We start from the raw sequence: 20595 nt of genomic DNA on the forward strand, positions 1-20595 counted from the left end.
TAGGTAGTGGTGAAAAGCTGCAGTTGCACCAAAATGCAAAACGAATGCTAGCTTTTTGTCATTATCTATGGTATTTTGATTGAACAATAGAATATCTAAAAGTTTGTGCTGCTGTCCAATTTGGAGACTGAATTGTTTGATTGTTTGTGGTCTATGCAAATTGGACCTCGGCATGGGAATTGATTGAAGAAATTTCCCCTACTATCTCACCAAGTGCAACATTATCTTCAAGTATCGAAGTGTGAGAAATCCCACTGATTCTTATTACCTTAAGTGGTTGGCTTTTGTTGTCAGCACCGCATATTGACTCGAGTGCTAACAGGCTCACCAAGTTCACTGTCCCGTCTCCATCCCCATAAACTACCTCTGGCTCCTCATCAAACCCTGCTTTCCCGTAGAACAAAGTCTCCGGAGTCTTCACACCTGTCCCAATTATGCATGTAACAGAAACATTAGGAGCGGTTAATGCTTCAGTCAAGGGGAGGATTCTTGATTTATAAGGAATCACCCCTTCTGGAAATCCAATGTCATTCAAAAATTGTGGGATGTCATGAGCTGAATAAGCCTCGTTTGGAGTAATAACAAGAACTTTTCCAGGATCAAATAGCTTAGGAGAAGGCATGAGCCAGAGGTTACTTTCGGAGCTCCTTTGTTCTCCCCTCACAAGCAATGGATTAACCAGAGGCACTCCAAAAGAACTCCCAGAAGCAAAAGTGAGCATTTCTTGAACTGTGCCACCCCAAGGAGCTGAAAGTGCGACAAAGTGTTTGATAAATCTTCGAAGCCAAGAGGGTGAATTTCGGTTGAGAAGTTGGAGTACGTACAGGCCTCCTAAGCTGTGGGATAGGAGAATCACTGGCTTCTCTCCATTGGAAGCACTCGCTTTTTCTATCAAATCTTTTAGGTCTTGCAAGAACTTGGAGCCCACATGGGATGGGTGGCCTTCAGCTGCTAACCCGTATCGAAAGTCATATGGAGCTCCAAACAAGTTTTCACCACTAACATAACCAATCTCTTCCAGGGACTCTACCAACGGTGCCATGTATGCTGTGAAGTGCCTGCACATAGCAAGAATTTTTTGTCAAACACCCAAAATAAAGCTTTACAGCCAAGAATTGCAATGAATTGAATTAAGTCGTCTCATTCAGAAATAAAACTAATAGCTACAACAAAGTTACTTGAGATTAGGGTCCAGGTAAAGAAGGGGCTCAGTAGAGCCAAATTCAGGCACCCTGGTTTCAACCCCTGGAGCATTGCGGTAATCATCTAAATCGGGGTCATAATAAAGCATCATACGTTGAGCAAAGCACATGGTGAATGGACCCAGTAGCACACTGGGGTCGAACCATAGTCTGAACCATCCTTCTTTATCCTTGCAAAGTGGGTACCACCGGTCACATAAGAGGTTCAAGGGCTTGTAACCAGTTGTTAGCCGCGCTTCGAGTTGGTTACCGCCGCTCCCTGGTACCAGGATCACAGGGTGAAGGTTGGTGATTGCTTTACATATGCACAGCATCGTGACAATTGGAACTATAGCTAACTTGATGCTTAGTCCATTCATTTCCCCTTTTCTGGTTTGTTTCCTTATCCGTTATCTAGTTGCAAACTTGCAATCGACCTGGGCAGTGTTAGGATGGGCAGAATTTTTTGGAGTAATAATTATGTCATGGCCTAAACATCGCCACAAGCAATAAGAGGTGGAGACTGTGTCCACGTCGTCACGTTTCTGGTTTGAGTCATATGGGGATAATAGTATAGTTAAATACTATTGAACTGTCTCCCTCTTGCTTTTACTGTATATCTTAGAAAAGAAATGCAGCAGGGGAGTTGAATCATGATTCATGAATCTTTGATGCATTGCAAATGTCGTAACCTATATTCTTTAAACAATATAACCTAAAAATCATACTTTTCTCATGATTGCAGTCTGAAAGAGAGGGGTGTTGATTGTTAAATTGAAGAATATACATAAAAATTAAAATACAAGACATTGGCCCAACTTACACAGAATTTTGAGCATTTACGCTTTCAACAATTCTGCAAGTAAAATCTATTAAATTGAAGCATCATCTATTAGAACAGAAAGGATTTACTGACTTTTTTTTTTTATTTTTATAAAAAGAATGGTTTACAAGCATGGTAACTGGTAAGCACCTAACCAACCTAAACCTCTTCATAACTTCCCAAGTTACCTGCATTTGCAAGAAACATTTCATAGAGTTTTTAGCCTTTGGACGATCTGTGGGATTTTCTTCAGCACAACGATGGAAAACATTAATAAGGAATCAAGTGACTTGATTTCAGATGTTGGTCTGTCCAACTCTTGAGATATTGCAAACTCATCCAGCGATAGCAATGCCTCCAGTTCATCAGTTAATGGAGGTCGTTTGCCCATTTGAATAAAGTCATGCATTTGATCGTCAGATAGATCAAAGTACGGAACTTGCAGAGTCTATAATTCATAAATCGGATATCCATATGACCAAAATGTTCACTTCCAGTCCATATAAATCAGGCTTGAGCATTGTGATTAAAGCTTCTAGAGCCAACCACCTAGGAGTTCCAACACAAGCATTAGGAGGATGTATTCCTATAGGAGCAATACAACATTTATGCAAAGAAAGATAGAAGATAGAGCAGCTCTGTTGAAATCACAAAAAGCTTGATAAAAGGTGTTCCATCTGCTCTCCTCTTATCCAAATCAATCAAAATATTGTGGCTTTTTATATCCTGATGAATAATGTTTTTAGAATGTATCAATGCTAATGCACATGCAACATTGTGAGCAATAGACAATGCCAAATCCATGGGAAATGTTTCTCACCAGCTGTCAACAACTTCTCCATTTGGCACTTCAAGGATTCACCTTTCACATACTTGATCAAAATAGCAGACTGTATTATGTGATGCTCAGGGCTTTCATCCACTGAAGGATCCCACTTGAAAGATGTTTGACATCCATACAATTCTACAATGCACGAGATGCAGGACCGGTTTCTAATTTCATTCACAGAAGTTCCATGTAGATCTAGTGTACGCACCTTTGCAGCTGCCTCAAATGATCCAAAGGAGCACATGATAAGGGAAGCATTTGGCGTCTTTTCAATGTTTTCACTTGTGGAGAGGCAAGGAAAACAATCAGGGTCAAGACTGCGTCCACTTGAGAGAAAATCTTTGGTCCGAGCCAAGGGAACGTACCGGCAAAAATATTCTCGATCCATCTCTTCTCTTATGTCATGGGCATGGCATGCAACAACTACCAAAGCTCACAAGGCACTGGTGGCTCCATACGATCACTAAAATACTTCATGAGCACTGCTCTGTGTCTACACACACCAAACTGCATAGTTCCTATAGGAACTATGACAGAATTCCTTCTTGACTTGGTAGAATATAGTACTATATATCTTGTACTGTATCAAAATTCCATTTGCTAGAATCATTTAAACAGTAATTGTTTCCAGTAGCATAGCTGCAAACAAAGGGCTTTTGATGGTTTGATCCAGACACTACTTTTCAAGTCCTTTCAATGGAAGAACATCTATGACTGCTTCCAAAATGATCCAATATAAAAATGCAAGTAATTGGGCAATCTTAATCTATTGGAATCAGTTCTCCATTTCTGGCTGGGCATTATCATCAAGATAACAATTGTCAGGCAACAGTATGTCATGCAACTACTGTTGATAAACCTTTCTCCTGGTCAGAAATTCCGTCCTGTTATCATAGTCCTTTTTGCCCTATTTTGCAGAAACATAACCCAGGCATATGCAATTTTCTCCAGAGGCTAAATTTTCCTCCACTGCATTTTCGCCTATAAATGAATTTTCACTCTCACCCTTATCATTCTCATCACCATTGAGATCTACCATGACCAACTCACTTTCTGCACTAGTTTCAGAGCTAAGAAATGCATGTTCACGATGCCCTTCACCTGTCAACTTCTTAATGTTTCTTAACTTGTCTCATCGTGCTTACCAAAACTCAAACTCTGAGATTCAAATCCTCTTTTCCCTGACTCACTCAACATATCTGATGAGGTATTGTCTCTAGGGCAGTCACCAGAAACACTCACTTCTTTCTCTCCAACACTCTCATATACATCCATTCCAAATCACAGCTTATCCATTCGGTTATTTGAATTTGATAACAAATCACAATTTTATTGTACCCAACATTCAAATCGTCAAGCCTATGTATTGCCTCTAATTCTAGTGATCCCAAAGAAGTTAATATATTATTGGACAAATCCGAGTTCTTTCATCTTATTCAACTTAGATAAACGAGCAACTTTTAAAGTGATTAACTCATTCAAATTACTAACTTCAGAAGGAAAATTCTTGGTTTTATTAAAAGAAATATGGAAAGAAACTCCAAATTTATTAAGTATGCAATCTCGGAAGAAGGTGCCTGAAGTAGCAAAAAATTGAGTCTAGTCAAGTCATTCGAGCGATCTCAGTCAAAGCAGTTAAACTCGAAGACCGAGGAGGAGTTTCACTCAGTTCGAGCTCCTTCAATCAAAACGACAGGCCGCCTAATCCCGGCGAAGAAAACTTCATCTGCAAGGACTGCAATTTTAACAAAGACCCAACCTCGAATGGTAATAAATTAAATTCCTTACCGAAGATTTTCAAAGTTTTTCAAATTTCCAAAAAACTCGGCTACAGTTCTGGGAACCAAATTAAAAACATTCTTATATTAATATAGTCCTCGACGAAAGAATCAACCTTCCCGTCGGAATTGTTTAAGAAAGAGAATTCTACGGTTTTTACCAAAACGTCGAACACTTTTTCGCTGATATCTTCCTCAATCCACGAAGCCATTAGAGTTCAGCAACGGATGGCAGCCAACGCCGGTGGAACAAGGCAAAGACTTAACAAGGGAGATAACCGGAGTGGACCGTTACGACGACGGGTTTGTTTTATAAGGCAGCTCATATATCAATCACCATTGGGCCATGCAATGGATTTTAAGCAATCCTTTCTATGCCCACAGGGCTCAATCACAATTTATAAAATTTGTGAAGTCTTCAACTGAATTTGATATCACGACTCAAATGATACTAATTTAATTGTGAAAATATAAAAAATCAAATAAAATCATAATATCAAAAATAAAATAAGATATTTATGTTTTTAAATATTTTATATAAATATATTTTTAAAAAGTTATCTACTTATTTTAAAAAAAAACTATACATTTTTCCATAAAAAAATCTACTCACTTATAAAAAAAACCTATCCACTTTTTTTACTTATAATTTTTTTCAAAAAATATTATTTTTTCACCCATTAAGTGGGTGTGTCAATTTCTAATTATTAGTAACATGAGAATGAATTTAGTGTCATTGAGTCGAGTGACATCAAACTCATCAGGGGATATTAATCTTTCAAAACTTTTTAATCTTGATATGGTGCTAGATAAGACGATAATAAACATTAATTAAAAATGTTTACTAGCTTTCACTTTCCAAAATCAAATTAAGTTAGGACATTTGGATTTAAGTACATAATTTTTTTAATTTGATTCGAGTCATTAAGTAATTGAATATGACCCACGAATTTTTCATTTAAGTTAAAAAAAATAAATTTACAGCTCTTTTTTAACAAAACAGATGTTGACTTAAATGATAAGAATTGTCAAACACTTACATGTATATCAAGATAATTTTTTAAATTGTTTTTATAAAAAAATAGTAATTTAAAATAAAAATTTATAGATATTAAAATTTAATTTTAAATTTATAATGTTATTTTTTAAAATTGATTATATAAATTAATTAAATTTTTTTTATTTTTTATTATAAGATAACGTAGTAGGATTTCACAATGTGAAAGCAATTTGACAATGAAGACTATTTTTTTTTTTTTTATGATTATTGACTTAAATTTTAATAAATGTCTAATCACTCTGTACACCTAAGCAAAGGGAAAAGTAGGAACCAATTTCGCGAGCGTTGAAAATAAAGCTGTCACGTGAATGTTCATATTACATTTGAATTGCATTTATTTATTTGGTAACTTTAGTTTAGTTTTTTCATCTAAAACATATTTTTTCAAAGGGTTTAATAAAAACATTTGAGACATAATTTAATTAGTTTGTCTAATTATTTTTTTTAAAAATAATATTTAATAAATTAAAATTTTTATATTAAAATTTTTTTATATTTCTAAATTACAATCTCTTTAAAAAATAATTTAATAAGAGTCAAATACTTTTGTTGCACCAAACAAAAGTTTCGTGAGGAAACTAAAAAAAAATAAATCGTAAAAAATTTATCTAAAGATTAGAAAATCCAAAAATAAAAAACGTTTTTACTCTCATTTTAAATAGAGTTAATTATATTTTTATTAATTGAATTTTAAAAAATATAAAATTTGGTATTTAAAAAATAAAAAATAAAATTTATATTTTAAAAATTTAAATAATATAACATTTTAGTCTAAATTTTAATACTATTAATTCAACTTACTTCTGATATTTAACCAATATAAATTTGTTGTATACATATTTTTGTTAAATATTTTATAAAAATCTTATGTAGATATTACGTGATAAATAATAATTGATCGATTTCTTAGACAATTTTTAAGATTCAAGTAAAAAAAATATTTTTAGATCATTTTATTGAAAAAAATATTTATAGTATGTGTGGTGAATAAATAATTTGATAATATTTATCAAATTTCACATATATAAATTAATATAATTAGTTAGATTAAAATTTAGGTTAACATGATATATAATTTGAAAATTTTAATGTAAATTATACATTTTATGAAAGTTCAAGATGTGAATTGTTCATTTTATTTTTAGATATTGATTTATATATTTTTTAAAAAATTTTAAATGCTAAAAATATAATTAAGTCTTTTAAATATTGTTATTTATCAAACAAGCATAAAGCATACGCAATAAATAGATAAACAGTTATCTTGTCAACAAAACATTTAATTATTTGGACATTTGGAACGTTTTTGATGGCTCGATGTCGGTGTTGTCCGAAATTCCATCTTCTTTTCTGAAATTGAAGGCTTTTTAATTAATGATGTGAGGAGAATAGTAAAAGAAATTAAACCTTAAATTTCAATAATCATCAAAGTGTAATATTGGACCGCTCTTAAAAAGTCATGCCTAACCAACGACACAATTTTATGTTCTTATCCTCCATTGCTAGATATTTTAAAGAATAATTCTTAAAAAATATGTTATGATTATTAAACTATATTTTTATATGCAAATGCATGCTCAAGAGTTTTAATTCCGTGAATTTGATTTTGTCGGATTTATCTTGAAATATTTATTTAACTTTATGGAACTTAACCACAATCATAAAATTTAAATTGAAATTAGATTATTTAATTGAAATATTTAAAATATATATATATATTTATTATGAGTTAAAAATTTGTCATTATAAATTTCATAATAACTTCTATGAAATTGAGCTTTTAACATTAAAATTCAATGCTCAAAACTTTTATATTTATAAAATTATCATGATCATAAAGTAAAGTGGACTCAAATTTATTAACACACCTATATATATATATAAATTTAACTTTTGGACAGAATTGAATCAGAATGATATGATGTATGTGTTATATAAATAGTTATATATAGATTGGAAATGGAAGTAGGTGAAAATTCTAATTACACTGATAAATGTTATCTTTTTATATATAAAATTTTTTTATAGGTCCCCTATCATATATTCTCCTTATCCTAATCCGACGATCCATTTAATCCTTGAATTAGGCTAGGTAATAATTTAATATTGAAAGTTTAGAGGCAAACCTTCGACTTATTTGTTAGCCTTCGCTTTCATAAAATAAATAAATAAAACATTTTTGAACAAAGAAAAATTTAGATGAAAATTTTCTAAGTGAAGTTTTATATTAAAAATATTCAATAAAAATTAAAATTAATAAATTAAAAGATTTTGTTATAAAAATTAAGTGTATAAAATAAAAAAATAATAAAAAATAATATATTTTTTAAATAAACATTTTTAATAAATATATATCAAAGTTAAATTATAAGAGATTTTTTAATAATATTTTTATATATTATTAATATTTATATTAATTTATTAAGTTGTTAATTTAAATTTTTAATTAATATTTTTATTAAATAATTAAAAAAAATCACAAATTTCATCTTAAAAAAACTTCCCATAAATTTTGTTCCTCCCCGCAGAGCTGGTAGAAAATTAGGCCAAGAGATGGGAATGGATTAGAACCAGCACTGTGGGTTTCAACTTTGACAATTGAAATTTAAGCTGTCGACACTTTTCGGCAGTCAACTTCACCAATATACGGCGGCTTATTTGTTTAAATGCCCTCCACACTCCACCTATTTGTTCTTATCTAATGGTTTTGTTCAATCCTGCGTGCCTCGGAAAAAGTCCAAATCCAATAGCATCCGGTGGTCCTTCCAATGTTTGTTTCTACTCAACCACCTTAAAAGGCTTCCTACTAAATTTCCTCAATAAACCCATCCTACTAAATTGCCTAATTCTTCTTCTATCAAGCATTTTTTTTTTATTGTTTTGATCCAAACCCCATCTATATTTTTTGATCAGTTTCCAATCATTGAATCTCTAGACTTTGTATATCAACTTGCAGAAATGAGAAGCAAAGGACATGGCCAAAACAAGTTCGTGCGGTTCATTACAGTTCCTTTTAGAGCGTTAGGCAAAGCTAGGGATCTTTATGTTAGAAGTTTGACAAGTTGTGCTTCAAGTGTCAGTTTCGGACAAGGCTCGGGCGACTACACAGGGCAATACTCAGGCTTGCCGAGGAGTTTTAGTGCAAGCTCAGCAATATCTAATGACAATGAAGATCTTAGAGAGCTTATTAGAGCTGCATCTGTTAGGAGCTTGGGTCATGAGAATGAGATTGAGATGTTTTTGCAAGAGCAATTGAGACAGATGAGATCAAAAGGGTTGCCAAAGAGTTGCAGCGTGGGGATGGGTAGAATTGATGAAGACAAGCCTTGTGAATTTGAAGAAAATGAAGCTGCTGTTGTTGAAAAGAAGAAGCAAGATTTTTTGTATCCCAGAAGCAAAAGCTATGCTGTCACAAAAAGAAGTGTTTCTTTTGATTCCTACTGATTCTGTAATTGCATATAAAGGGAAGTAAAAGAAGCTCTCTTTTCTCTCTCTTTATTGTTTCACTTTTTTATTGTTTTGAGATCTTTTTTTTTTTTTTTACCAAGCTGTTTCCAGTTCTGGTAGTATTGTTAATGGAATTGTTTGCTTTCTCTCTTTTGAGACAATAAACACCTCCAAAAGAATCAAATACCATTACTACTATAATTTAACCCCATCCATATCCCCAAAATGGATGAGGCACATTTTCTATCATACTTTGTAATTTGTGTATATATATATATATATTTATTGAAGTCTAGCAGAGCAATGATGGCCTAAAACCCAGACACATAATTGATTTGCCCCATCAATCAAAGGTAAGGGATTGCGGGAAACAATTTGACAGTTCAGGTTCAATGCATCAGCAGCAGATCGTTTCTCTTTCAGTTTGATGGAATTTCTTTGCAGATAGAATGAATCTTCACATCTTTGCTGTTGGGAGAAGCACAATTAGTCTGATTTAGAAGGAGACTATTGGATTTCATAATCAGTGCATTGTGAGGTGCCTAACTGTAGCAGAATTGGCAGTGTCTGAAGCCTTAACAGAATCCATTGCATTGCCAAAATCAGAGGCCTTAGCCCTCAGAACATAATAAAAAATAGGGCGGCAGCTGCAAATACCAATAAGCTGTTAGCTTATTGATACTGCATTGGTTCCAGAGCGTAAGGTTTCGAGTTCAAACCTCAATCATAGTCCAAAAAACAGAAAAAACAACATAGGAAAAACATTGAATCAAGCAATTTCTATCACTAGTCTGCAGAGTTAAAAGGGTTCCAAATATAATACTTTTCTCTTCTATTCTTTGTTTGTGTACGATTTTTGTTTCTTTCTTATTCATGTTTTAACTAGCTATTACAACTTGAATGGAAGGTTATCAATGATGACTTAACTTTGGGAATGATTTAATTAATAAAAATGGGAAACATACTTAACGTGCACAAAGCAAATTTCAAATTTCTGCATTGTTTAGTTTGGGCCTTTGAAGCTCAATGGCTTGTATATAACTACGGGCTAAAAACATCAATCTCATCAGCTGGCAATGGCCTGTGACGAAACGTAAAATTCAGAAACATAAAAAGCAATCCAAATCACCAAAGCACCCCCATATCTTTAAAAAATAACAAACCATGCACTCAAACCGACTAGGCAGGCGACACAGACGGAAGACAGAACAGAAACACTTCCCAAAAATCGCATCATCGTCCCTTCACGTCACCAACTTCAACGATCTTCAGTTATTCAGTGTTTTGTCTGACCATCCATTATCCCCATTTTAGTTCACTTCGCGAATAACTCATTACACTACTCTCACTAGTAAAAGGAACCAAAATCTTCGTGCTACCCCAATTAGATGGGGGCAGAGAAAGGGAAAGGAACCAAGGTGTCAGATATTCAGGACGAAGATGACCTCGATGAGGAACCTGGAGAGGTAATCGAATCAGCTCCGCCTCTCAAGGTCGGTGAGGAGAGAGAGTTCGGTAGTTCTGGTATCAAGAAAAAGCTGCTAAAAAACGGTATCTCTTGGGAAACTCCTGAGTTTGGAGACGAAGTAACCGGTAATTTCATTATATTTAATTTAAAAAAAAAATTTGGACTTTAATTTTAAAGAATTTTCTTTTCCCTTTTGGAGTTATTTTGAGCTTTTGAGTAAAGGGTGACCATAACTGCGCAGTTCATTACGTGGGTACTTTGCTTGATGGGACAAAGTTTTGTTCCACAAGGGATAATGATGAACCATTGACTTTTAAGCTTGGTGAAGGTGAGTTTTTGATGGTTTTATCTTGATGGAGTTGCTTAATTAACTGTTTTATGCTTAATTTTTGTTTTAATGGGGTTTGGTAGGTCAAGTGGCAAAGGGTTTGGATCATGGGATTATAACTATGAAGAAGGGGGAATGTGCATTGTTCACATTGCCTCCTGATTTTGGTTATGGAGCTGAAGGTCGTGAGGGCGTGCCACCTGATTCAATTATACAATTTGAGATAGAACTTCATTCGTGGATCACAGTGGTGTATATATGCAAAGATGGTGGTATTATCAAGAAGATTATGGAGAAGGGAGAGAGCAATGAACGGCCTAGTGATTTAGATGAAGTTCTCGGTACATTGAACTCTTAAATAGTGCAACTTTATTTTCATTTTTTTCTTTGTTTTTGAATTGATTAATGTCGCATCAATTTAAGTATTTACATATATCGGAGGTGAATAACTATAGCTGTTATTTTCTTGCCTTTCTTTATACAGTAAAGTATCAAGCGGCGCTTGTTGATGGGACTATTGTTGCAAAAACTCCCAGAGAAGGAAATGAGTTTTATGTGAAAGACGGTAATTTAAGTTGAATATTGAACTTTTTTGGCTGTTGGGAATAGATATAATACTTCTCATAAATGGAAGCTTTTGACATGTTTTCTGTGTTTTTTCAGATCATCTTTGTTCAGCATTGTCAAAAGCAATCATAACAATGAAAAGGGGAGAGAAGGTTAAGCTAATTGTTCAACCTAAGTGTATGTTACCATTTGATTATTGGTTTCCTGTGATTCAAATCTTGATTGACTTTTATTCCTCGAGAACTGTACTTTCAAGTTTTACAGTGTGTAGAGTTCAATGCAGATGCTTTTGGAGAGAAAGGGAGGGATGCTACTGATGGGTTCCCAACTGTTCCACCAAATTCAGTATTGAACATTGAGTTGGAGTTGGTCTCTTTCAAGTCTGTTATTGATGTTACTGGTGATTCTAAGGTATTCAAAAAGATTTTGAAAGAGGGAGAGGGTGTTCTTGTTGCAAATGAAGGTGCAGAAGTAACTAGTAAGCATACTCACCCATAACAATATCTTATCAGTGTTTTTCCAAATCAAATTAGATTCAGAAGTAGTGGAGGTCCACTTTCCACTTAGATCTTGAATGGGATTGATACTGGATGGTGCAGGAACTCTTGATGATATCTAGAAAAGATGTATGATATGTCAATGATAAATTGGATTCTCTGAAAGCTGTGTTTTGTTTAAGCATTGAGCTTATGTTTATGCTTGCTCTTTCAGCAAGAAAGAAAATTTGACATGAAAAAGTAAATGCCAACTTTGTCTGGGAAATTCTTGCAAGCAAATCTACTGAAATTTGGGATAAGTTAATGTTTCATCAAGGTGACTCAAACAGTATATAATATCATGAGCCCATGGCCTTGCCGAATTCCTATGCTCTAATTTTTTCTTTCCTAGTGCTTCTTCTATAATTACTTACTCTGGATCTGCAGTTAGCTATATGGCTAGGTTAGAAGATGGTACTATATTTGAGAAAAAGGGAGTTGATGGAGGGAAGCCATTGGAATTTATCACAGATGAAGGTTAGTTTACCCTTATATTGCAAATTTGCTAGATTGTCAGTAAGAAACTTTGGATCAGCTCTAACTGGTTTATCAATTTGACAAATAGAACAAGTGATTCTTGGTTTGGACCGAGCGGCAGCAACAATGAAGAAGGGAGAACAAGCATTGTTGACAATCAGTCCTGAGTATGGCTTTGGAAGTGTTGTGGCAGAACGTGATCTTGCAGTAGTCCCACCTTGTTCAAACCTAATCTATGAAGTTGAAATGTTGGATTTCATTAAGGTGACAACCATAGCCCTGTAGACTGGTTAAACATGACAGCTCCTTGAGTCCTTTAGTGCTTTGTAGCACGTAATTCCATAGGGGTTGATCTTTATCTCTGGTATGTTGGGTTCAAATTGTCCTCAATGTTCTTGATATATCATCCATGCATATTATTGGTTCTTACCTTATCCCAAAAAAAAAAAGAAGAAAGGAAAAGGATCCAGACATTTTATGTATTGCTACTTACCAAGTTTTTTGTTTATTTATAATAAAACCAAAACATGATCTATCTGATATGAGTTCATTAGAATGAAGCTTTTTATGTCTGTCAGGTGCTGAAGTCAAAAGGTGATGATATTATCTACTGACATTTGCATCTGCTTAATGAATTTAATAGGATAAAGCCCCATGGGAACTGAATAGTCATGAGAAAATTGAGGCTGCAGGGAAAAAGAAAGAAGAAGGAAATGTGCTATTTAAAAGTGGGAATTATAAACGTGCAGGAAAAAAGTATGATAAGGTAATCTAAAGCATACTTTCTCTCTGATTAAAATATGGAGTCCACATTGTATATTTCAAAACATTATTTTCTGCTATTTATCCTGTATGGTCAGGCTCTGGACTGTGTCAGTGAAGATGGACCCTTTGGGGATGATGAGCTAAAGCTAGTGAAAGCACTAAGGATTTCTTGCTGGTTAAATGGTGCAGCATGTAGCCTCAAACTAAGTGATTTCCAGGGGGCAATCAAATTATGTTCCCAGGTGAGTTGCCAAGCAGCCAACACAAATCTATAGAATTAAAATGGCCAATGATTCCCTCTTTAGAATGGTAATAAATATGTCTTGGAAACTGGTCAGTGGAGCATGAATGGCGGAACTTACAAAAATCGACCTTCTCTATGTGCAACCTCTCTTTTCCATTGGAATTGGGGGATTTACTTCTGCACCACTTATATATTCACTTTGGGCTGTCTATTATATGATTAATAGTAAAAGAGCTCTCCAAATTGGAAGGATGAAATCCCTCCATTTTTTAAAAAAAATTTATATCCAGCATTGAAAGATAACCTATTAAATTTTACTCGGGATGATTAGTCGGAAAAGAAGTGTCTTCTTTATTCTAAGGTTTCATCTTCCTATAGGTACTAGATCTCGAGTCCCACAATGTGAAAGCTCTATATAGGCGGGCACAAGCCTATATGGAAACTTCAGATTTAGTTTCAGCTGAACTGGACATCAAAAAAGCTCTCGAGGCAGATCCCCAAAACAGGTAAAGGTGGAATTTATAGAGTCCAAATTTCCAATATGCATGTTCATTGTATTTTCCAAATTGCTGCAATGTTAATTACTTTTGCCAGGGAGGTGAAGCTACTTCAGAAGACACTGAAACAACTCCAAGTTGAAAGCAACAAGAGGGATGCTAAACTCTTTACAAACATGTTTGCACGAATGTCGAAAGACTCGTATGTGCCCATGAAGGTGAGTGGTGCTGCTGCTCGATCACCGTCAAAGATTTATATCTTTAGGGATATTATTCTGAATTAATTCCGTTACTTGCATCCTTGATGAACTACATGTTATACGTTGTTTGTCAATGTACATTGAAATGAATTTCTTTGAATACTATGGTAGAAATTGAAGGCTGAGAAAGCAGAGCATGAGAAGAGTGAAGAAGTCGAAGCAATGGAAATGGAATGTGCTGGTGATAGTTCGACACCTTCCGGAGATAGAATGGCTATTGATTGGAGTTGAGAAAATGTATTTTAATACAAGACGTAACCCAACAATCCAAGTTTGAAATAGCACTTCATATCTCTCTAACAAAAGGTTGAGGTCTACTGTTCAAATCAGTACCTCCCCCTTGGCCTTGCTTACTTGTAAGTCATACCACGAAAAGAGAAAGAAAAAACAAGTATACCCAATGTTATATTGTCAAGTCTTGTGACCTGAAAGAAACAGGGATGAAAGAAATGAAATGATGATCCCGGTATAAACAGGTGACCAGTACTGTTTTCATAGATTTCATAATATTCATGACATTGAACCTTAAGTAAAATCTTCCACCGTATCTTTGTTTGTATGTGTGTTTCTCGGTTGTTTGTTGTTTCTTGTACGCAGTTGGGACGATTCGTCTTCTTTAGAACCGTGGTCCCTCCTCACCCACCCCTTTGGCTCGACAGGAAAAGTACAAAACAACAAGGTAAACAGAAACAAATCAATCCCAACTTGTTTTCTTTTCTTTAAAGTCTTAATTGCTTGGGTTTATAAAAATGGAAATCAAGCTTTTCCCACTCTTCTGTCTGCCTCAGTAGTTTGTCCATGTAGCTTCGAGAAACACGACTATGGAGAATGGACCTTTGGTTTTTGAACCTTACGCCATGCGCATGGTTACTTGGCAAATCTATTCAATTCTAACGTCAAATCTTTAGCGCCAACGCGTCACAGGTACAACTACGAAAATGACCTCTAATATAACCTCACTACTAGAAGGCAGGTTGTAGGCTTCAAATCTCTATGCCCCGACCTAAATAATAAATGAAAAAGAAAATACAAATGACTCAAAAAGGCTGGAATTATGGTGTTTTTACTTTCGATTAAGTAATTAACGATGAACATGTCATACTGAAAAGTAAATCTAATAATTTTAAAAATGATATAGTAATATAAAATAAAAATTATTAAAAAGCATAAAAAGATATAATATAAAATTTTAATAAAAAATATATATTTAATAAAAATAAAAAATATATTTTTTATTTGATATGTTAATATAAATTGTGATATAATAATTTAATATTTTATGTGAAACAAATGCAATACAAAAACATGAATTATTATATTCATCCTAAAATGCAACAGTTGCTATCTCAATTATGGTAAGCTTACCACAGAGGAAGATCTATGTAGCAATAATTTCGGAAGAGCGTTTTATAATAGTGTTTCACTTCAATTTTGTTACTATATCCATTAAGATGTCCGATAAAAGGTATAGTAAACCGTAGCCATTGACACTATTCACATAAATACAAATACAAACAATAAGTCGTTACGGAAGTTCTTGATTCTCTATCAACTATCACCCCCTTTGAATTTCTTTGCTGAGCTCATGGACATGAGCCACTCGTTTGTGTCAAATGCTTATCTTACTTCCTCAATGACAGACTATATAGGATGTTTACAGAGCTAAAACAATGGCAAGAAAAAAAAAAGATGGCTCTCCTATTCTATTTGTTCTTAATTTTTCAGGTTTGCTCAAAGCTTGCTTTCGCTCATTCTGCTGTCAAGTTTCTTCCTGGATTTGAGGGGCCTCTCCCTTTTGAACTTGAAACCGGGTAATCTAATGAATTTCTGAGGTAATTTTTGCACTTTTTGGTAGTGAAGATAGTTGTTTGATATAATATCTGTGTATGTTTTTGTCAGGTATGTCGGTGTGGATGATTCAGAGGACGTTCAACTCTTCTACTACTTTGTAAAGTCGGAGAGAAATCCCGCGGAGGACCCTCTTCTGCTTTGGTTGACTGGTGGACCTGGCTGCTCTGCCTTTTCAGGTCTTGTTTTTGAAATTGGTAAGACAGCCAAATTCGACCTGAGCAGCATTGATTTAATTATTTGCACTTTGCTTAAAAAAAAGGGTCACTTCTGAAGTTCTCGACATGCACAATAATACGATGTACACATTTTAGAACTATACGATTTACACTCAATTTATAAAATATTATTTGTTTTGATTTAAAAATCTTATAATTTTATTTTATGAAGTATATATTTTAAATATGAGTTTAAATTTATATATATATATATATTATATTCTTTTAATGTAAGATTAAAAGTGTCACAATCTTTTCACTTAAAATTTGATATTTTCGTTAAACTCAATACAAAATATATTTAGAATTATAGAATTAAGATCATATTATAAATTAAGATTTTAGAGATAATTCTTATCGAATAACACTTAATTTTTTAAAAATTTTAGATATGATTTTCACGTCATAATACTTAACCCTATTTAATTGATAAATGTTTTAATACAAGTTATGAAATAAAATAATGAGATTTTTAAATTAAAATGATAATAACTTATATTACGTGTAAATCTTCACAAAAACCCGAGAAATAATGGAGTCATATTGATGGAACAACAGATTACTGTTGACTTTGAATCTTATTAATCAACAGTTTTAGTCTACAAATTGATAATTTGAAATTAAGGAAGTGTTGCATCAGATGTCGGATGATAAAATGATAGTCGATCATCAGATTGAAATGACCATTTCGTATGGTTTGTGCATTTTTCATAATATTTCAGGTCCATTGAATTTCAAGGCTGACGTGGAGTACAATGGAAGCTTGCCTACGTTGGTATCGAATCCATACTCATGGACAAAGGTGATCATCCCATTTACAGGACTGAGACAAGTCTCCTTTTCCTTGGCTTTTACGTTCTCTCGTTTGAGATTTCTAATGAAGTTGGACAATGGTGAATTGATGATTTGCTTTCAGGTGTCCAACGTCATATTTATAGATTCACCAGTTGGCACGGGATTCTCCTATGCAACAAACAATCTTGCTGCACGGACAGGTGATTTCAAACAAGTTCACCATCTCCATCAATTTCTTCGGAAGGTACACCCACATCTTTTAAGCAATTCTGACCAGGTTCCAAAAAAAAAATCTCTTGGACTGTTTTATTATTTATCTGAAGCAAAATTTTCCATTTTGAAGTGGCTGATGGATCATCCAGACTTCATTTCGAGTCCAGTATATGTCAGTGGGGACTCGTATTCTGGCATTCCAATCCCAGTCCTTGCTCAAGAGATTTCATACGGTAAATGTTCAACTGAAAAAGAAATCTCGTGGAGATGAATATAGCTTTTTTAATTTTTCACATGATGATGCAGGAAATGAAGAAGGCATCAGACCGTTGATTAACCTACAGGTTTGGAATTTTGCTCTGTCCTTGCTCTTGTTCCATTTTGAGAATAAATGCAAACACTGTGCCAGTAATGCTTATAAATAATTTTCTAGAATGGAATAGGGTCTCACTTGCAGCTTATATGCAGATAAAATTATCAGCCAACCTATTGAAATTTGACAACAACCTTTTATTTTTTGTTCCATTAAATCCCATTTTCAGACCATTTAAAGATTAATTTAGGGCTAATTAAGTCTAGACTTGATTTTTTTTATTATTAAAATTTTATAATTAAATTTAACCAAGAAATTAAGAAATAGGTAATTTAAAATTTAAGTACCCTTTGATATCAAGGCTTTACTTGGGAGGAGAGAAAATTAGACGAAAAGAGGAAAGTCAATGATAGTTGCTCATATTTAAAAGGGTAAAAGGGAGAAAAAAAAAGAATGATTCTAATTAATTAACAAACAAAAGTCAATCCTCTTAAATTAAGGGGAAAAAAAAAGACCTGTAAATTAAGTGTTTTACCCTTCAAGTTTATCTCTGAGTTCTTTTTTCATATATTGTGAGTGTAAAAAAGACTGACGATATATATATATATATAAAATATGATGAAATCAAGCAAACTCCATAGGCCTAAGTAGCTGGAATCACACTTGAAAAGGTTATTTACTTCAATCAAATGAATGAACAAAATCCTTAAAATGCACTTGATCTAAGAACTAGCCAAGGATGTTTCATGTCTTTCTTGACTTTTCTAATTAACGTACCTTTACTAGCAACATTAAATAGTACTTCAGGGTGAGTAATGGATTCTGATTGCTTTCAGGGATACATACTGGGGAACCCCCTAACAGTGCCAAATCTCGAAGCCAACCTCAAGATTCCATATGCCCATGGAATGGGATTAATTTCTGATGAACTCTTTGAGGTGATGCAATCTAATCTCTCTTCAAATTTTGTCACTGTTCAAAGAAAGGCGAGAATTTTATTAAGCAATGAGTTGGTTTTACCTTTTCCAGGCATTGAAAAGAAATTGTGGGGGAGATTATCAAAATCTAGATCCCATTAACGAGGAGTGCCAGAAAGATGTTCAATATTTCTCCAACGTATGCGCCTATTTGATTTTTTTTTTCTTTATAAATTAAAAAAAATTCTTTTTTGTTGTTTTATTCTTAAAATTGATTCCTATTTCAATTATCCAATCCTCAGTGTATTTCAGGACTTCAAATTGCCCAGATTTTGGAACCTATCTGCGGTTTCGCTTCCCCGACGCCACAAGTGATTGGTAGAAGGCGTTATCTAGATGAACACCATGATCAAGAACTCCTTGATGATGAACCACCAACGCTTCCTCCAATTGGCTGTCGTGTAAATTACACGTTTTCCTAACATGCTCACTGTAAATATAGGCACACGTAAACCGGGTCCTAACTGATTTCCTGCACTTAATTTGATTGATTTTAATTTTTATGTCTGCAGGCTTATTCATACTTGCTCTCTAATTATTGGGCCAATGATGATAATGTCCGAAAAGCACTCCACATTAGAAAGGTACAACATGACATTGATTCTTACAAATAAAAATAGTGTCTGAAAAATTAAGTAAAGAGGTAACTCCTTCTGATCTGTTTCAGGGAAGCATAGGAGAATGGCAGCGGTGCAATTATGGAATAACTTATAACGCTGATGTTCCAAGCAGCTTTCAGTATCATGCAAACCTCAGCACCAGAGGATACCGTGCTTTAATATACAGGTGAGAATTTATTTATTTATTTTTTTACTTGGTACGGTTGAAGTATTGTTGTCATTTTGATTTCGATGCAGTGGCGACCATGACCTGCTCGTGCCCTTCTTGGCAACTCAAGCATGGATAAGATCGCTAAACTATCCAATTGTTGATGATTGGCGACCATGGATGCTGCAGGGCCAAGTTGCAGGGTCAGTCCGCAGATCATTCGGGTTTTTTTTTTTTTTTTTTCATTTTTTATTTTAAATTGTGATCTTTACACTTACAAGGGGGATATTAACTTCGTATTTTGTATGAATACATTCTGTAGATATACAAGGAAGTATTCTAACAGGATGACATTTGCCACTGTTAAGGCAAGGAAGTTTTTCTGTTTCTGTTTACTTTCTTATTCCTATCAACAAAAAAAAAAAAAAAAAAAAATTAAAGGAAATTGGTCGTTTTCATTTTGTTTCCTTCGTAAAATTTTAGTTGAATTTGTAGGGCGGAGGGCACACAGCTCCCGAGTACAAGCCTGCAGAATGTTTGGCCATGTTTAAAAGGTGGATCTCTGAAGAGCCTTTGTGATAGAGACATCAAATCATAGCAAAAAATGTTGAACTATACGATAGTAAGGGTCTGGTTCACAGGTGCCTGTAATAATATCTGAAAATTGACATGGAATTGCATGCCAAAACAATGAAATCTCCCAGCCAAAAGGAAGTTGTACTGTACTGAATCGTTTGAACCATCATGCTATATATAGAAGTAATTTCCGGTTCTCAGCGTTCATATAATTAATGCAATTCTAAATATTGTGTGTTTTTTTTTTTTTTTTTAAATACCATCTTATTACATAAAAAAGAAGGAGTGACTTGATTCAAACTCAAATTTTAATGTCTGAAAGATAAAATTAATGTATATTTGATCATTGAATCGAACAATGGCTCTTAAAATTTTTGTTGTGGTATATGATACTAGAATTATAATGAAGCCGAGTCAATATTAAGAAGCTCGTCAAGAGCTACTATCAAGGGATGTCAATATAGTGATCAAACTTAAATTTTGTTCCTTTTTACTATTTTTGAATAACTGTTATAGACTTTATATTTCAATATTTTAAACATAAATAATTAAAAATATTCAATTTACGAAAATAGTTATGTCTAAGTCTCAAAGAAGAGTGACCAACCAAAAAGAATAAAGAAATAT

The 20595-nt window shown here is 33.7% G+C and overlaps 4 protein-coding genes and 1 pseudogene across 5 annotated transcripts; 3 read left to right on the top strand and 2 right to left on the bottom strand.

Annotated features, from left to right (window-relative positions):
- LOC111311333 (alpha/beta-Hydrolases superfamily protein) lies at positions 1 to 1693 on the bottom strand. Its single transcript, XM_022910707.2, has 2 exons — positions 1179 to 1693; positions 1 to 1058 (listed from the first exon to the last, which is right to left on the bottom strand). The coding sequence occupies exons 1-2, from the start codon at positions 1559 to 1561 to the stop codon at positions 152 to 154; spliced, it is 1290 nt and encodes a 429-aa protein (XP_022766442.1). The 5' UTR covers positions 1562 to 1693; the 3' UTR covers positions 1 to 151.
- A 417-nt stretch (positions 1694 to 2110) lies between these two features.
- Positions 2111 to 4944, bottom strand: LOC111310820 (uncharacterized; annotated as a pseudogene).
- A 3428-nt stretch (positions 4945 to 8372) lies between these two features.
- On the top strand, positions 8373 to 9367 carry LOC111310821 (uncharacterized). Its single transcript, XM_022910214.2, has one exon. The coding sequence runs from the start codon at positions 8630 to 8632 to the stop codon at positions 9113 to 9115; it is 486 nt and encodes a 161-aa protein (XP_022765949.2). The 5' UTR covers positions 8373 to 8629; the 3' UTR covers positions 9116 to 9367.
- Positions 9368 to 10323: 956 nt separating this feature from the next.
- Positions 10324 to 14819, top strand: LOC111312537 (70 kDa peptidyl-prolyl isomerase-like). Its single transcript, XM_022912890.2, has 13 exons — positions 10324 to 10711; positions 10828 to 10914; positions 10998 to 11255; positions 11399 to 11479; positions 11578 to 11658; positions 11765 to 11959; positions 12405 to 12494; positions 12583 to 12758; positions 13138 to 13260; positions 13355 to 13501; positions 13882 to 14009; positions 14098 to 14218; positions 14372 to 14819. Exons 1-13 carry the CDS (start codon positions 10507 to 10509, stop codon positions 14489 to 14491), a joined length of 1812 nt encoding a protein of 603 aa, XP_022768625.1. The 5' UTR covers positions 10324 to 10506; the 3' UTR covers positions 14492 to 14819.
- A 927-nt stretch (positions 14820 to 15746) lies between these two features.
- LOC111312538 (serine carboxypeptidase-like 13) lies at positions 15747 to 20168 on the top strand. 2 transcript variants are annotated; one of them, XM_022912893.2, is made up of 14 exons: positions 15752 to 16071; positions 16160 to 16305; positions 17049 to 17128; positions 17243 to 17365; positions 17465 to 17567; positions 17641 to 17678; positions 18484 to 18585; positions 18677 to 18763; positions 18867 to 19025; positions 19137 to 19208; positions 19292 to 19410; positions 19482 to 19595; positions 19715 to 19760; positions 19888 to 20168. In XM_022912893.2, exons 1-14 carry the CDS (start codon positions 15911 to 15913, stop codon positions 19969 to 19971), a joined length of 1434 nt encoding a protein of 477 aa, XP_022768628.1. In that variant the 5' UTR covers positions 15752 to 15910; the 3' UTR covers positions 19972 to 20168. The 2 variants fall into 2 exon arrangements, with proteins under 2 accessions (XP_089623004.1, XP_022768628.1); XM_089766878.1 differs by having other exon boundaries at positions 15747 to 16071; positions 17049 to 17365.
- Positions 20169 to 20595: the final 427 nt, after the last annotated feature.

Source organism: Durio zibethinus, chromosome 1 (genome assembly GCF_047325235.1).
Source record: "Durio zibethinus cultivar Kanyao isolate XHJ-2024 chromosome 1, ASM4732523v1, whole genome shotgun sequence".
Lineage (NCBI taxonomy): Eukaryota > Viridiplantae > Streptophyta > Magnoliopsida > Malvales > Malvaceae > Durio > Durio zibethinus.

What these genes read in the sequence shown, in the direction of transcription:
- LOC111311333 (XM_022910707.2), bottom strand. Translation starts at nt 1,561, where the DNA reads ATGAATGGACTAAGCATCAAGTTAGCTATAGTTCCAATTGTCACGATG. An exon ending in TACCTGGACCCTAATCTCAA is followed by an intron (nt 1,059 to 1,178) that starts GTAACTTTGTTG and finishes TGCTATGTGCAG; the next exon opens with GCACTTCACAGCATACATGG.
- LOC111310821 (XM_022910214.2), top strand. Translation starts at nt 8,630, where the DNA reads ATGAGAAGCAAAGGACATGGCCAAAACAAGTTCGTGCGGTTCATTACA.
- LOC111312537 (XM_022912890.2), top strand. Translation starts at nt 10,507, where the DNA reads ATGGGGGCAGAGAAAGGGAAAGGAACCAAGGTGTCAGATATTCAGGAC. An exon ending in AAATGTTGGATTTCATTAAG is followed by an intron (nt 12,759 to 13,137) that starts GTGACAACCATA and finishes TGAATTTAATAG; the next exon opens with GATAAAGCCCCATGGGAACT. An exon ending in ACTCGTATGTGCCCATGAAG is followed by an intron (nt 14,219 to 14,371) that starts GTGAGTGGTGCT and finishes ATACTATGGTAG; the next exon opens with AAATTGAAGGCTGAGAAAGC.
- LOC111312538 (XM_089766878.1), top strand. Translation starts at nt 15,911, where the DNA reads ATGTTTACAGAGCTAAAACAATGGCAAGAAAAAAAAAAGATGGCTCTC. An exon ending in TGCTCAAGAGATTTCATACG is followed by an intron (nt 17,568 to 17,640) that starts GTAAATGTTCAA and finishes ATGATGATGCAG; the next exon opens with GAAATGAAGAAGGCATCAGA. An exon ending in TACCGTGCTTTAATATACAG is followed by an intron (nt 19,411 to 19,481) that starts GTGAGAATTTAT and finishes ATTTCGATGCAG; the next exon opens with TGGCGACCATGACCTGCTCG.